Source organism: Scleropages formosus, chromosome 13 (assembly GCF_900964775.1).
Source record: "Scleropages formosus chromosome 13, fSclFor1.1, whole genome shotgun sequence".
Classification (NCBI taxonomy): Eukaryota; Metazoa; Chordata; class Actinopteri; order Osteoglossiformes; family Osteoglossidae; genus Scleropages; species Scleropages formosus.
Genome location: NC_041818.1, coordinates 14,201,034 through 14,218,659, shown reverse-complemented (window position 1 = coordinate 14,218,659; position 17,626 = coordinate 14,201,034). Strand labels below are relative to the sequence as shown.

Sequence of the window (17,626 nt, the reverse complement as noted above, 5' to 3'; positions counted from 1 at the left end):
CCAAAAAAAGTTGAAATTGCAATGCAGGCTTTTTCAGACATGTGAGACAAAAAGGATACCGTGGAAGAGGATGAGGGCCTAGGGATGCCCCTCAGTTTGAAACTGGCAACGGAACCATGCAGGCCACTGCTGCGGACACACTGCCTCTACAATCCTATTCAAAGGAAGGGATTCTGAGAAGAAGCTTTTCTATTCCTTATGGAAATTTTAGTTGTTTACAAACCCCACGGATGTCTGTGGATAACTTTTCTTTATGTATTTCCTTTTTTGGGAAGGGGTTGGGGGAATGCTCTGTGAACTTCTGGGTCAGAGTGGCACTCTTTATGACTTGACAGGACATTACCCTTTGACCTTCAGTGCCGCAGCTCTAGGAAACATGGGAAGTAAAAGGTATGAAAAGCAGCCACAAGTTTTTGTTTTTTTTTTTAATCTTTTTTTTTTTTTTTTTTTTAAATAGGGGGGGGGGGGTAAGTTTTCTGATTTATATTTTTTGTTGGTTTTTCTAGACTGAACTACTTTTTTTTTTTTTTTTTTTTTTTTTTTTTTTTTTTGGTACTTGACCCACAGAACAAGAAAATAATCAGTCGAGTTTTTTTGTTTATGGAGTATTATATTTTTTTGGATGAAATACAGGAAAATGTATGAGTGAGACAAACAAAACTGTATATATGATATTCATTTGCATTCATTTAAAAAGGAGAGTGGTCAGGTGTGTTAATGTTTGTGGAATCTAGCCTGTCCGTACGAGGAATATGGCCCCATACCCTCACACACTTTCTATGCACTTTGGTTTGTTAGAAAACTGTGAGATTTTTTTTTTTTTTTTCTTTGTGTGGTTCTGGGTGGGGGGCTGAACAGTGCTCAGCAGTAATCTCACTAACAGTGTTTAGAATGCTGCTGTTTTGTGTAAAATGGACAAAGACCTTACCCTCTCCACTTTGTGTGTATACAAACATGTATATGAGTCTACATGCATACTTATTTTTATATATGACAAAATGTTTAAAAAAAAAAAAAAAAATTGTCATGAAGGATACACATGCAACATAGTTTTGAATGTTCTTTAAACCTGTTTTTTAAAAAATACTGGATGAAATGACTAAATGGAACAACCCCTTTCAAACTTGCACGCCTCATCTCCAGGGGAGGATGAGGGAGCACTGGTGGGGACTGAAAGAGGAGGGGGGGGGGAGAAGAGAAAAAAAGAAAAAAAAAAAAAAAAAAAACTTGAGGAACATCTGAAGTGAACAGTGCTCATTGCAATGGCCTGGTCCAGGATTATTTCTAAAAGGAGCAGATGTAAGGAAAATGTGAAACTTTGGATAATGGTGGGCGACCAAGGATTTAGACTTCTTCTGGGCTACTTTGAAAGGCTCCCAAGGAAAGACCCTTGACTCATCACTCTTGGGATAGTACTAAGAGGGATGTGGAAAATTCCTGATGTGTTCTTCCTCACAAGACCCAGGAGGACAAACAGCAGGACCAAAGGATGGTGGGGAAAAAACAGGAACAAAACAGGTAAGACCTTTTCCTTGTTTGTGAATGTATCTGTCAGGTATATTCTTCTGCAGTAGTATTCCCCCAGTATATAGCTTTTGCATCCACACCAGTTTATTGCACTTGTTACTCTTATGTTCTAACAGGGATCCTCTGCTGAAAGGATTGTGACTTTTGAACTCTTGGTTTCTCTTTGCTTTTGCTCCTACCCGTCTTTTTCCTTTTCCTGTAGGGAACCATGGATCGGTGAGGGCAGTTACAGCAGTGCTTTGTGAAAAAGGAAGCTGTTGAAGATCCCAGCCTCACTCTGTCTGCATCACCAATCCTTCTTGACCCAAGATATGCTTTGCTGAATCCCTGACCCACATGCACATTGATGGGTTATCTGCTGGAGGATCCGTGTAGTAATAAAGTGTCATGGCTTCACTCTGGAGACAAGGACAGGGACTTGAGTGAAGATGGAGAGGCTTCCAGAACCTTTTGCTCAAACTGCATCTCTCACAGCAGTGGCTGTGGAGACTGTTTCTGCCACTTGCCTCAAGGCTGCCTTCCTGGAGGATTTTTGGTTTTTGTGATCTGAGGGGAAATTTCCTCATCACCTGCCAAGGATCAGCCAAAAGAAAGTGAAGCTACCACATGGACTAAGGCTGGGGGGAAAAAAAAAAAATCTGTATTGAACATAAAGCCAGTCACTTCCTTGCAGCAACAAGGCATCACTGTAATACAGAGGTCCCTTAAGAAAAGAAAGCTAGTGCAGAAACATGTACATATTGACATTTTAAGTACCATGCAAATGAACACACACACACACACACACACACACAGCAGTATACACATACCTGTGCACATATACTACACTTATGTGGACAAAGCAAGTAAGGCTCTGAAGTGGAGCACACACAGTGAAATACTGGCTGCCCTGTAAATACTGTACATTTTAGTTTTTTGTTATTTCAGATTTTGTTTATTCTTGTTTTTGTTCACATGCCTTAATTGTACAGATTTGCTCTGTGTGGCAAACTCAAAAAATTCTTTAAACATAGAAACTCAATACAGAATATTCCAAACTGCAGTAATGTTACTTTTGGACTAAAAGAACAAACATACCTCTATGGGATGAGAGTCGTGGTATATCCTGGCCACCTGAGGATGCCGCTACCCAGATTGAGACATGAATTTGTTTTGCCTGTACATGCCCTTGTAGCATATATACACACTTGTACAGTTGCAGATGAGACTGAGGGAACTAGATGATGGTTATGAACTGTGTGCTTTTGTGAAGATTTTGATTTTTCAATGCCTATACATGTAGCTTTGGTACAGACCTAGGCTGCGGGTTTGTGCTAAGTGGAGCTGAGCTGACTGGAACACTGCGGAGATCTGCACCAGCCTGTAATCGGTTGTCTGCACTCTGCTGCACTCCTTGTTCTCACTGGTCCATACCATTTCACCATCTTTCAGATCCTGAATGAAACATAGGTTAATTGTGCATTTGGTGACACCATGCATTAGGCACAGCATTAGGGGCTATGCACTTGTCACATACATGCTGCATATCAGACCACTTGTAGACCTCCTACAAGTGAATCACCCCAAGTTTAAATTGGTGGAATGGTTGGCAATATTAATTTGTTTTCCACATTAGCTACCTTTTTAAGAAGCTATACAGGAGCAATTGCCCAGCAGTAACCCTGATGTCATTCAAAGGCAAATGGTTATGGAGAGATGTTAATGTGAACCTGCTTGATGAACAGTTCCTATACTGGCTCTCTGTAATGTTAAAGCTCAGCAGAGAAAGTTTGTCCTTGGAGAATGTTGTCATTTGCACAGCTGTCTACAGCTGGAGTGAAAGTGGCTCTTCAAATGAGAAAAATTTAGCCGTATGATCACTGCACATCTCCGAATGTGTCTTTTCATACAAGTATGCAATAATAACTTGTTTCTCTGAGTCCTGTGTAAAAGGCCAGCTTGCTTTTGATTAAGGGAAAAACTGTCTAGATAAAAATGCATCAGTCAACTTGACAATTACTTTCAAGCCTAGTGTCTAAGCATAATGTCTATTTTGTCCACGTACTAAACATTTTGGTATTTTACGGTTGCATTGGCAAGTCTCTACTGGACACAGCCGTTTGTAGCTAGCAGTGAACATTATTATGCTACTTTTATGGAAAACACTGATGTCCCATTATCACATGTTCTGCGGTTTAATGTGAGGTGGTTTGAGAATTATAAAAAATTTAGTTCTCCGCTCATCCAGTCAGCTCCACTCCACTGCTTTAAAAAGTTTGAATGTTTTAGAAATTATATACCTAAAACATTTTGGGGATAAAGAACAACATAAAAGTGTACATAGTTTTTTTTTTTTTCTGGTTTGATGACAAAAATGTAAAAAAAAAAAAAAAAAAAAAAAAAAGAAATTAAAGTTAAATTTGACTGGACTTTTCTTTTGAAAATGATGTCCTTGAAAAGTGAATGAGTATTCATTTAGCTGATGCTTTTCACCAAAGCAACTTAACAGTGTTAAGCCATTTACAATTATTTACCCATTTATGCAGCTCGGTCATTTTACTATAGCCATTTAGGGTAAGTGCCTTGCTCACGGTTATTATAGTTGGGATTCAAACCTACAATCTTTGTGTCTGAAGGAAGCAGCTCCCCGTGGTATAATATGAGTGAAGGTTAGTATGAGAAGCAGACCTAGTTTTTATACTATGTGTAGTTTACATTCACTGTATAGTTGTATTTACATTTCCCTCATGGGACTTAACATTGATCTATTGATCTATTCAGGCCTTGGTGACCGTAACACATTCTTACAAACTTAATAAGGATCTACTGTTAAGTTTGTTTCTCCAGGTTGACATTGTGGCTTTCTTCCTTGTGTAGTGGTAGAAGTGACTTCAGAGAAATTGTCATGAACAGACTTTTTTTTTTTTTTTGTAAGTATGATTATAAAGGTAACACTGTTTGATTTTAAGCTCTGATACATGTGATATATCTTCATGTTGAATGCACACTAACCGATTGCAAAGCAATGGAAATGTGCATACAGTTGTATCATGTAATGAGTAGGAGTGCATTCCCTAAACCTGTATCAGTCACGTATCTGAATGTATCCCTTCGGCACGGGGCACACAGCAGGTACCAGACAGAGCAGCGTTCTTCTTTCATAAAAATGCACAAGACCATGGCATTCCAGGTATGTTTACAGTCACAAAACAGCAGTGAACAGGAATGACACAATGGACCTTGACCTGTTCATGCAGTCCACTGGCTGAGAAGACCTGCCAAACATTTTCATAGCAAAAAAAAAAAAAGAAAAATCACATTGCAGGGAATCTTTTTCTTGCCAGGTGCAAGGGGGGAAAAAATGACATTTCATGCAGCCATTTTCCAAAAGAACAAGATTCACTACAAAATGGTTACCTTCATGGAATGGTATCATAGTTACATGATAACAGTCGTGTGTAAAACTTTATTTTTTAACTTTTTTGTTAGTGTTATTTTCAAAGCAAGCCAGAATGGACATCCAGCGCTCGACCCATTTACCCCCAGGGTAAAAACTCCACTTCTAAGATGTCCCGCCGCTCTCCAACTGCAACTGAACCGCGACCGTGTGAACTCTCGCGATGCTTTTTCTTTGACGAGAGTTGCTCCAAGGTGTCATGGCGGCTCGCATTATTGGCGTATGGGCGGCGTGAACTTGTTTTGAAAATACGTGCATGTCTCGGCGTTGCGGTGTATTTACATTTTGGATTCCAAGGGGAGAGAACTAGAAGCCTTTAACGAGATGTTCAGCTAAAAAGAGACCAACAGACATTTCTGTGAATACATAATAATAACAAAATAAAAAAGAGCAGGTGACTACTAGCTAAATTGTTTTTATGATTATTTTCTGTCGAAACTTTAGTTAAACTTAGTTCTCCAGTAAGATTCCTATTACTAATTACTATGGCTAATGTGTTTTACAGTTATAAATAGCTCTTCGAGGACTTACGATCGTGTTTAGCAGTAGAGAGCCGCGTGCCGTGCGCAGCCCAGGCACATGATGATGATGCTCAGCTGTACACAGATTTATGTTGTACTGTAGTTATTTATGATAGCCTTTGTGTCGTTTCATCTGGCTGGTTTTTATCTATGAAATACTTTATATCTCCATAACGCTTTGCTTTGCAGTTAATTGCTGTCGCCAGGCCATCATTGTTAATCTGTCGACCAGTGAACTTATTGACAGGCTACCAACACCAAATTCTTCACACTCTTCTATTAATATTACTGTCACACGACCCTGTCTTCTTCCCAACTACTCCTCTCGATGCCCATTTGTTGACTCTTTCCTCTTTGCATCCTGTCTGTTTTTTTTTTTTATTGTCACCCTGTAATCTGTGCCCTCTCCTGTGTGTCACCCCCGTATCTCCCTGTGCAGGTGCTGCGATGTCCTCAACCTTCCCTCGATTCAGCCGTCCGCCTTGCTGGATGCAGGATTTCCGCGGCCGCACGTACTACGCTGCTGCCTGACGGTTGACCGAATAAGAGATACGTGGTGGATGCGTTATCTGAGCCAAGTAATTGATCAGAAAAGCAAGCAGTTATGTCCAGTCCAGGACAGACAGGGGAAATCGTACATGGGGCAGAGCAGAAGACAGAGGGGGACGGTGACCTTCCGCAAGCATCCCCTCCAGCTTGTGGCGGGTGTCCTCGGGTAGAAGAAGAGTTTTCCCCAGCTGCCAAACAGCCACGGCTAGCGGAAGGGGACGTCACGTCGAAGTCTGACGACATGACAACCGTTGAGCAAGCTGATGATGGTTGTGATCTTTCGCAGCCGATCCAAGACACAGGTAAATCAGTGGGGTTTTTGTGTGTTTGTTTGACTGAGGAAAAATGACAGGTTACCTTTAATGTATCTTTGTTTAAATATGCTCAATTTTTATTTTTTTTTCAGTTATTCTGTAATTTAATTTAATATTTAATTAATGTAGCTTCCTAGCAACATTTTAAAAATTTTATTGACATTCTTATTAAATGTTTTTGTTGCAGGAGTAGAAAAGGGATTGTAATGTGTGGTGACTGTTCAGGGTTATGCTTCATTACATATCACTGAAGCAGCAGAAATAATTTAGATATTTAACAGTGGTTGGTCTTTTTGGTATCTGTGAATGGGACTGAGTTAGGTGCACCCAGTGGAACTGCACAAGAGAAGGGGGGACAGGTGGAACCAGAGCAAAATGGTGAAAGAGAGACACCTGTAACCGTAGGCTCAGGGGAGGATGTGGTGGAGGACAAGCAAAGTAATGGCCCCAGTGACAGCCATCATGAGGGACACAGGTAAATTGTGTTTTTTCATTGTGCTCCTTTAAATCCAGTTTGGAAATGTAAATATACTTTTTTTTCTCCAATTTTGATAACTCAAAGTGATATGTTTTTATGATATGTTACCCTGGAGCGGAGAGCAGTCCATCGGGGGTGCAATACACACATTTGCTCATGCATTCACACAATACGGGCAACTGAGATTTCCTAGTTCTCCTGAAATGCATGTCTTTGCAGGGAGGAAACCAGAGTCTAAAGGAAACTGACATAGACAGACTTCACTGTGTGCAATCCAAATGGAACGGCCCACAGGACATTATTGCATTCACACTCTGTCTCATTTATACTTTAACTTGTATGCCATGCTAGTAAACTTACGTTGAAAATTAACGTTATTGCTTGTGTTTTAAAATGCACTGCATTTAAATTTTTATTTTTTTTTTTAAAGAAAATTGTCATTTTGCAGTATGAACACATTTATGTGCATTGGCAGTGAATCACTACTGCTATCGCCTACTGTTTTTTCTATCCGTAGCCCAGAGCTTAATTTTAACCAGACCCCCCATATGCTAACTGGAGCCTGGGCTGAGTACACAAGCTTTGCTGAGAACTACCTCAAGGGCTGCAAATGGTAAGTACTCCTGTTTATTGGAATCTACTGTTCCCATGGGTAGTTTCAAAAAGAACAAAAGTACTGTCATGATCAAAAATTGATGTTTCTTTGTTCTCGCTCCTTTTATATACACACACATTTGATTTAGTCAGAATTTTTTCATGTAATGTATATTGAATTATAACCCCTGTTGACTAGTCTGCAGCATGTTTGTGTGCAAAAATGGCCTTGTAATTGTAAGTATTGTACTGAGCGCTGGCCTTGTAAAGAGACGTGGGTCCCACTGTGTTCTCCCGCTCAATCCCTCCAGGGCCCCCGATGGCTCCTGTATCCTCTCTAACAGCGCAGACAATGTGCTTCGACTGTACAACCTCCCACCTGAGTTCTACAGCAATGATTGGGACCTGCTTACAGAGATGGTGATAGTTTCATACCTGCGTGCATGCAGACAAATGTGTATAAACAAAACCTGCACATGCACATCCACCCACAAAAGTGATATGTGTGCACATTTAGGTATTTACACATGTGCAAATAAGCCAAATCATTTGTGCATGCACATGCAGGCCAAAATTTGCATATGTAAAAGAAACACAGGACAGCACAAACAGGTCAACATGTTTAAGCATCACACACCTTCATAATTGCATACACTACCTTAAGATGTGTGTTAAACAATCTGGAATATGCATTGAATTTTTGTCACACACCCAAATTCACTAGTCAGTATTCATAAATACGTGTACAAATAATGACATATCAATATTTACATACATAGGAATGTGTCATCACTGTGTCATGCACATCAGTGTTTCATAAAGCACTGTTCCTCCAACAGAGTCCTGTGCTGAGGATGCCAGAAGGAGACACCATTTATGACTACTGTTGGTTCCCCAAGATGAGCTCTTTGGATCCCGATACGTGTTTGTAAGTTCCACTGACTCAATCCGCTTGGACAGTTGGTCCCAGCTGACCGCTGTCTTTGCGTCTAAGGCTTTTCCGAGACTGACAAGAATTGTGTTTTGCATCATTTAGAAAGTATAATGAGTCCTCAAGTAACTTAATTTTGTTATGTAGAATTCATTCAGTCAGCAGCTAAATTACATGAAACTAAGGCCTCAGCGACAAAGAAAATCAGCATACACTAGGGTATTATTAAGGCTGGAACAAGGTTCAACACCAATGTCATTAGTAGGTTTTGGAAACAAAGAAACCAAGTACTGTCCAGTAAGCAGAGCGAAGATTTTCATTGTGCTTAAAGAGAGTATTATTTATGTTAAAATCATATTGTTGATGGTACTGTATATGTATATAGGCTATATATCACTTTGAGGAAAGGACTACCAGTCAGACGGATATACTTTTAATATATTTTTATTAGCCAGTTTTTACCTAGTATTCTTGTACAAAAAAACTTTAATTGTACAAGCACATTATATTTCTGTTGAATTTTGGCAATAAAGTGGCACTGTATGAGTTGCTGTTTTGCAAACTGATGCGGTGTTTGTTTCACCAGAGGTTGGCTCAAAGCACTGGCCACGTTTCCTGTAGTCAACCTGTAATGAAAGCAAGTAAATCCTAAAATGTTTGTTCATTTGTATTAAAATGTCTCAAATTTAATTTTAAATTGTCTTTGTGAAATATTTCTGTGTCCCTCAGACAATTGGTTCTTTTAAAATTCTGCAGTTTCCTATTCATGTGCTTGTGTCCAGATCTGTAATTGTGGTAAGAGGATTCATTGTTCAGGTTTTTCAGAAAATGTTTTAGGTAAATTAAGTGATGCTCTGATTCAAAAGACAGTCAGCATTTTCTCTCTGGCAAATAAAAATGAGTATGTCTTACAGCGGATATTCTTGTGAATCTCTATAAAAGTCTCAACTCCAGTTTGAGATCCCTACCATAACCATCTTGTCTCTTTTTAAGATGAGGCTGGTGTTGCTTTGTGTGATTTTATTCAAAGGTAATAGGTGCGTGTGACTTCCTTTGTGTTTGGCAAGATCAGTGGCACCCGGCAGGAAGCGAGAAGGTTTTTGTTGTCATGGCAATGGGGGTAGTTGTTAATGAGAGCTCGTTACTTGAGCGTGCACAGTTAGTTTCGCCCCCAATTTGTTATTCTTCTCTCAATGTCATCAGAGTTTTTCCATACCAGAGCCCAGCAGGAACTGGCGTTTGAGGCATATTGTGTCATCCACAATTATAGGTGAATAAGGAAGGGGGGGAGGGATTGAAGAAAGGATGACATTCAAACAGGCAGCAAAAAGATAATGATGTTAGGGGTCAAAATTACATTGTCCCTTGCTATCAGCAAAAGCATCTTTTTGTTTGCAAATTTTTCTGAAGGGTTTGGGCATGTGAAATAACCTTGTTAGCTTTATGTTGTTTGAAAGCCACTGATTTTAAATGTTTCATGTATTACAAGAATTGTACAATATGTGAGCACTGTTATTAATTAGCGCCATTATTCTGTGCTAAACAACACAGACCCTCTAATGTAAATCTGGGGAAACAAGATGAGAGTAAAATCAGAACACACATTCAAATTGGATCTTAAATACTTGTTGTAGTCTTTTGAGAGAAGAATGCTTATATATATATGGTTCATTTCACCCGTTTTGTTATAGCATTAAAAGCTGTTGACTGATACTGCGGAAGGTGTCATGCAGATAGCATGAGTAACCAGCCTGAATGATAGTCACATATGCTCAGTGCAGCTGGGAGGACAGCTTTTTCAGCAGACACTCACTACATTTCACTTGACTAAGCTTTGCTAAAATGGGCAAGACAAGGAAAATTAATGTTTTATTTTAGAAATATGCACCAACAGCCCTCTCTTTCTTTTTGTCTCTCAGCATCGCTAGCAGCAGTCGTGATAACCCAGTGCATCTGTGGGACGCTTTCTATGGTGACCTCCGTGCAACCTTTAGACCGTATAACCACCTGGTAAGTGCTGCCAGCAAGCTCACTAGTTTACTCAGAGGAATTTTTTTTTTTTCTGGTTCTTATCGAATGGAAGAATATGCACAGTGTTATTTGTGGTGTTAACCATTTACTCCTATTTACCATCTGTACTCACGCTTCTCACTCACTCTTTTTAATTCATTTCAATCTACTTGGTAATGGCACTTTTGATAGTTAATATGTTTACTATTAAAATTACTTAGTTTACAATACCAAGTGGCTTGCATAGTTTAATACTGTTAATCGATACAGATATTGATTTATGAAATGGCGCTGTTCAGTGGTATAATGTCAGGTCCTTCACTGGGATTTAAATGAGATATGTTGTAATTGCAGGCCTGGTTTGCTTAACAGCACTACTCAGATAAAAATCAGTAGTAGTATGTCATACTTGCTCATCACTAGACAAATGAAACAGATGAAAATGTAATACAGTGACTTAATTTACATAGCATCTATAAGGAAACTAAGAATTTCAAATAAAAATGGGTGGCATGGTGGCACAGTGACTAGCACTGGGTAGTGCAAGAGGACGTGGGTTCGATCCTCGCTCAGTCTGTGTGGAGTTTGCATGTTCTCCCCATGTCTGCGTGGGTTTCCTCCGGGTGCTCCGGTTTCCTCCCAGAGAGAGTGTTCCACTGATGTATGGATGAGTGACCCAGTGTAAGTAGTGTACCTAGAATGTAAGTCACCTTGGTGAAAAAGGTGTGTGGGCTGATAACACTACATAGAGTTCATAGGAAGTTGCTTTGAAGGAAAGTGTCTGCTGAATAAATAAATGTAAAATCATTAGGTTTTATATAAAATTAACCTTTACCCTCTGATGACGTGACCCAGTAAAAGTAGTAAACTTATCAATAATGAATGATGAAATGACTATTCATAACTCCTCCATGAAATATTCATGAAAATTACTGTAACCAAAAGTATTCTTTAAAAAGCGTATTTCTACTCTCGATTGAGCTGAAAATCTGGGACAGCATGGCCGGTGAAGAAATGTTTTCCACATTTGTGATGAGATGCCACTCTGTCTGAAATGAATCTCATTAATATCAACAATAGTCCAGACTTCATGATTGAAGTGCTGCTGTGTACATTTTTAACTTCATAAGGAGCAAGATTTCAGTGTTCGTACCCAGTGTACTGTCTTCAACTTCTGAGGAGATACATTCATAATGAATTTACCTTCTGGTCTAAATACACTTAGCTAATGAAGGAAAAGAAGATGAACCAGATCCTTTAAAGAGCTAAAAATCTAAATAATGAACAAAGCTAAAAATGAGAAATTATTGGTACCTACATTGAGCTCAAATTAAAAAACACAATTTATATTTTGGGAAAGTCGTACACAATACACATGTATGCAGAAAATAAATGTTCTTATGAGATAGTACTTAGACTTCATGTTATGGCTTATTAACATCACATTTGGCTTTTTTATATCTCTATGTAGACCTGGATGTTTTCAGAATGTGAAAGGTTGTGGAGTTTGGGGTTAATCAGACTAATTCAGGGAAAGTATTTTTTCTGTTTTATTAGCAGAAAATAGAGGCCCAGATTGTCTCGGTGTAGCAGTGTTTGTCTGCGATGGGCCTGCTATTGTGTCTGTGATTTTCCAGCTTATTGCTTTGCTTTTCGCTGAGGGATTTTCTCTGTTGTTCCATTTCATCGGGTCAGTAGTTTTGTTTGGATCGTGTCTTAATTTGTTGGGCTTGCATAGTTTGTGGTGTTCTACTGCTTTGGGTTGTGAGGAAGTGAGGTGGAAAGCTAGGGAAGTTTGTTGAGGAACCTTTTTTATAACCGGAACAGTTTCATTTGTGATTAAATAAATGTTATTAAACACATGTGTATTAGTTTTGTAGTTTTGCAGAAATATTTTTATAATGTTGACAACTATGCTGCTGGACATTGGCAGAGTATGGGGTTTTATCAGCTATTCCTAGTAGTATTGCTCATGGAGATGCTTCATCTGCAGCCTGGAGCCATCGCCATACTGTGGAGGTGACGGTCCATCAAGCCTACAACATACTTTGAAGTGCTGAGTTCTTATAAGCACAGGTAGCATCTGTAAGATCTTTTCGTCTGTAACCAGCATTCAGGGTTTGAGAAAATATCCTTTTGGTTGTATTAAGAAGACAGTTTGACTCTGTGGTATGATCTCTGCTGTTTGGAGGTGTGTGCAAATAACAGCATTTTGGTAATGAAACTCGTTCTGCCATTTGCTGTAGTCCTCAGTCTCTTTGCTACCCAGGGGCAGCAAGTAATCTTGCTGTTGTCTCGCACACAAAGGACGCAGGATAAAATCCCACCTCCTGGTGTAGTACACTTCATCAATCAAAGTAGTTACCCTGAATTGCTTCAGTAAAAATCATCCAGCTGTATAAATGTAAATCATTGTACATAACTTTAGTTTGTAAGTAACTTTGGAATACATTTTCAGCTAAATTAATATATAACGCAGAGATGCTTACCTTCTAATCCCAAATTTCTCTTTTTCTGGTTGTTGATGTCTGCAGTGACTGTTACAGTTCTGTCCTAGTTTTTACTTTGTCAGTCTTTGTGCTTCTTTTAGCTGCCTGTGTTGCTTCTTATTTACATTTATTAAGCCCAAAAGCAGCAGCTCTGACAGCTACGCTACCAGCTGCCCATTATTTTTATTTTTAATACAAGTATATCACAACAGATGAGTTTTTGTGAATTTTGTGAGTAATATCATTATTACTCTGAAAATATAGTGATGCTGTGATGTATCATGTAATCCTTTACATTGAGGATGGCGTTTTTTTTTCTTTCGTACATAAGGACGGCATATGTTGCTTTTGGAACATCCTTTGTGTTATTTCAGTTTGCAGTCATGCCGTTTGATTAGTACAGTGGACCAGTAACATTTCAGAGATTGATGCACCATGTCTTGCACACAAATTGGGGACTTATGTTCAATTTATTTTTTTATATAAAGATTTATATATAAGCTTGATATGTGCTTCCTTTTTGTCTCTGAAGGATTTTTAAATGCAAATCTGGAATGTTTTGTGAAATAATGTTATGAAATGCTTTTCTATGAAGATGTGCTAAAATGTATCATAGTTAGAGGTTATTTATGGTGGTGATCTCTCCCCCCCCCCGCCCCCCCTCCAGGATGAGCTGACTGCAGCCCACTCCCTCTGCTTTTCACCAGATGGGTCCCAGCTATACTGTGGCTTTGAAAAGATGGTGAGGGTTTTCTACACAGACCGACCAGGCCGGGACTGTGAAGAGAGACCCACCTTGGGTGAGGCCTTCAGTGTTACTGTAGCGTTATAGCAAGACAAATTTCAGTGTTACAGCATTCTCAGTGACACGTACACTGATGCAACTCCTGCTGCTTGTTTAGTTAAATATTTCATTGGGCAGCACGACATCACAGCGAGTAGCGCTGCTGTCTCACAGCACTTGGGTGGTGCGAGAGAACGTGGGTTCGATCCCCGCTCAGTCTGTGTGGAATTCGCATGTTCTCCCTGTGTCTGCGTGGGTTTCCTCCCACAGTCCAAAGACGTGCTGTTCAGGTTCCCCCATAGTTTGTGAGTGACAGAGTGTGTGTGTTCCGCTGATGTATGGATGAGTGACCCAGTGTAAGTAGTGTATCTAGCAGTGTAAGTTGCCTTGGTGAATAAGATGTGTGGGCTGGTAACACTACATAGAGTTCATTGTAAGTCGTTTTGGAGAAAAGCGTCTGCTAAGTGAATGAATGTAAATTAATAAATGTAAATAGATCATGCCATAATTATAAACCGTTGTAATGCATTATACGTTGGTTTTTAGTGTTTCTGTAATGATTCTACGAATAGATCTGTAATATCTGAAGAACACAATTTTTGTTTAATGACTTTCTGATACCTGTAGTCTGCTTGTTGAGTCTCAGTCTGGATATTGGTCCTTCTCACCAGTCAAGAAGCAAGGCCAGACAGGCATCATTTCCTGCCTAGCCTTCAGCCCACGGGACCCTGTGTATGTCTGCGGCTCCTACAGCCGCTCAGCAGGTCTGTACTCCTGCCAGGATGGCAGCCTATTGGCAGTGCTGCCCACCTGCCACCAAGGTGGCATCACACACCTCCTCTTCTCCCATGATGGGCTTCGCCTCTATACCGGTGGACGTAAGGTGAGTACCTTGCAGTCACTGCAGTGATAGTAGGGGGATCACTGAGCACTGACCACTCGGCATTTGCAGCTGTAATGCAGGTAGCATGATGAGTAGAAATTGAACTTTAAAGTGTACCTTTAGATAAAACCTACAGTTCTGAAGTGTACTAAGATTTCTTTCTTGAAACATTTGGTAAGCAGCAACATGGTACTGCAAGCGGCACTGGTGCCTCCCAGCTCCTGGGTTTTCGGTTTGGACTCGGATTTGAACTCAGCTCACTTTCTGTTCGTGTGATTTCAACGTGTTCATGTTGGTTTCCTCCCACAGTCCAAAGACAGGTGTTTTAGGTTGATTGGTGACTGTTAAGCTACTGGTATTGTCTGTATGTGTGAGAGTAAATGTATGTGTTATTGCACTGCAGTGGACTAGTGTCCCATGCAGGGTGTGTCCTGCCTTGCACCCTATGCTTCCAAGACAGACTCCAGACCACCAATACGTTGCAATGGATAAGCAGTTTATTCCACAATGCAGAAAAAAAAATTAATTCCTGTTAGTCAGGTACATGTTCTGTTGAGATATGCCTCCCTGTATTGGCCTGATTTTTTTTTTTATTTTTTCATCTCTGTTTGGAATCCCTCTGTTAGGACCCAGAGATTCTTTGCTGGGACCTGCGTGATCTGGGACAGGTTTTGTTCTCCTTACGACGAAATGTAACCACCAACCAGAGAATCTACTTCGACTTGGACCCGTGAGTCATAAAATTGCAAATGCCACAAAAACAAGCCATCAGCCAGTTGTTTTCTCACCTAATTTCCTCTGTATTTAACTATTTTGTAAGCTGGAACGGGTAAACTACAGCTTACCACACAAAGTAACTGGAGTTCTGTACAATTAGTTTTGCATAGCATCTTTGGAATCTGGGTAGTATCAATGAATTTTTTTTAGTGATTTCTTTTGACTTGGATATTGCTTCACAAGGCTTGAAAAAGATCATATTACAAGGTTACAAAAGACAGGAACACGATGGTTTCAGTTCAGGTCAGAGGTTGCATAAGATTGACATGGTTGGTTTGATGTTGAAGATGGCATAAAAGCTCAGCAGCTTTTCATCAGCTTTACCACTTCCTCCACTCGTAAGCCTCTAGATGTTCCTATTTTATGGTGAGCACAAGCCTTTAAAGCTCCTGTGGTCCTGGTTCACTTGTTAGCTGTGGGCCTTGATGGAAAGCTGTGAAGGTGTTTCTTGGTGTTTCATAGCACATGGGACCAGTGATGTGTGCAGGCCATTTTTCAGATATTTGACGGTATGATTTGGGCTAGTCAGCCTGTATGGGACTATTGTTTCAGCAATTTAGTGTTGTGTAACATAACAGTAAGTAGACAAGCATGACATCTGCTCTGTCATCTCGGCTGCTCATTCAGGTCAGGGCAATACCTGCTGAGTGGAGACACAGGGGGGATTGTGTCTGTGTGGGACACATTTGTGACAGCCTGCGAAGGAAGTCAGCATACTCTGCAACCGCATCTCCAGTTCCAGGCACATAATGACTGCACCAATGGCATCAGGTAAACTCCATCTTAACTTGTAGGCATATATAGATCTTTCTGCTGCCATGACATGTAAATGTTACGCACGCTTTTCTTTTCCATTTGTCTTTTTCGATCTGCTCCATTTTGTGGATGTGTCCCAGTGTGCACCCCTACATGCCACTGCTAGCATCGTCCAGTGGACAGCGACAGTTCAGCTCGCCAGAGGACAGTGGAAACGACTCGGAGTCTGAAGGTTCTGCCAGAGCGTCACCAGGACCAAGCTGCACCGACAACTCCCTTGTGCTCTGGTGGGCAGGACCACAAAGATCCCGTGGTGACGATGCAGGAGAGTTGGATCCTCAAACGTCGGAGAGCCAGCCAAACTTACAGTGACGAAACCGCTAATGAGACCCTCCCCAAGCCTCCCAGGAACTCACTTCTCAGCTGCCAACATGGGAGCACTGGGAAGGTCTACAGAGACTGGAAGAGGAAACCATTCCTGGCTGTTTGCCCAGTCACAGCTGCATTAGTCTATTTTGAAAGGCCCAAAACGAAGTTATGCTTACAATTTATTCAAACTTTTAATTTTAAAGATTTTTGCTCTTTGTATGAAGCAAATTCTTATCTGAGAAGAAAAAAATCTGTTTCAGAAACCAAACAGAGTTATGGAATGTGTGTTTTGTAGTTGTGATCATTTTTTATGCAGTGTTTTGACAGCAGAAATTCCCTGTGCATGCCCTGGGTGGGTGTTCCCAAGTCAAGTGCCATTGACTCCTCGGTTGGTTCTTTTATAAGAGAGAAATTTTATTGTTCTCTATGCCAGTGCTGCATTATATTGGTGATAAAGGTATATTTTTTTTTTTATGTCCACAATGAACAGTCTTTTGAATGTACTTGACGTGTTGCGTGCTCTCATCATGGCTCAACGTCACATCAGCAGAGCTTTTTACTACTTGGGGTGTTTGTGTTCTGGTTTCGTTTTATAGACAAGAATTTGAAGTTTAGTCTGTATTTGGTGCCAGAAATTGCCTCATTTTTTATGCTGAGATTTAGGGTTATTTAACATAACATCTGTTACAATGTAAGGCGAGTATCTTGCTCCTTGCACCTCTTTCTGAAGTTTGTACCATATGCTGTGGTTTTTATTTTGACAGTTTTGGAAAATCCAGTGTCGCGCAAAGTGATATCTGTCCTGGTCCTGTGTCTACAAGTTTCCACTTTTTAAAAGGCTCGGCCACCCAATGCTTTAATTAGTTGATTAAAAATAGTTTAATCAAGCGCTCAGTTGCTGAACCGAATGAAAACAAGCCTGAATACATGAAACAACGGGTCCAAGTGGGTCCTTTTTAATTTTACATAACATACAATTAAAAATGTAGTGAAGAAATGCTTTTTTGATCTAATTTAACGCTTTATCATTACCACTCATTTTTTGCACCTTAGCTGATTTTTGCATCTAAGGTGACTTAGAGCGTTAATGGTTTGTACAGCTTGCTTAATGGTACCACAGTACACAGGTCCTGCTGATACTTGAACCTGGTTCAGGTTACAAATCCCTCTTCTTATTCACTAGGGTACATGCTTCCCCAGCTGACATT

General features: G+C 40.1%; 1 protein-coding gene across 2 annotated transcripts; it reads left to right on the top strand.

Annotated features, from left to right (window-relative positions):
• The first annotated feature begins 5,155 nt into the window (after nucleotides 1-5,155).
• wrap53 (WD repeat containing, antisense to TP53) lies at nucleotides 5,156-17,335 on the top strand. 2 transcript variants are annotated; one of them, XM_018744462.2, is made up of 12 exons: nucleotides 5,156-5,357; nucleotides 5,924-6,335; nucleotides 6,753-6,822; nucleotides 7,343-7,438; nucleotides 7,731-7,839; nucleotides 8,259-8,347; nucleotides 10,270-10,360; nucleotides 13,517-13,649; nucleotides 14,305-14,516; nucleotides 15,143-15,246; nucleotides 15,921-16,064; nucleotides 16,190-17,335. In XM_018744462.2, the coding sequence occupies exons 2-12, from the start codon at nucleotides 6,089-6,091 to the stop codon at nucleotides 16,419-16,421; spliced, it is 1,527 nt and encodes a 508-aa protein (XP_018599978.2). In that variant the 5' UTR covers nucleotides 5,156-5,357; nucleotides 5,924-6,088; the 3' UTR covers nucleotides 16,422-17,335. The 2 variants fall into 2 exon arrangements, with proteins under 2 accessions (XP_018599978.2, XP_018599977.2); XM_018744461.2 differs by having other exon boundaries at nucleotides 6,669-6,822.
• The last annotated feature ends 291 nt before the right edge of the window (nucleotides 17,336-17,626 follow it).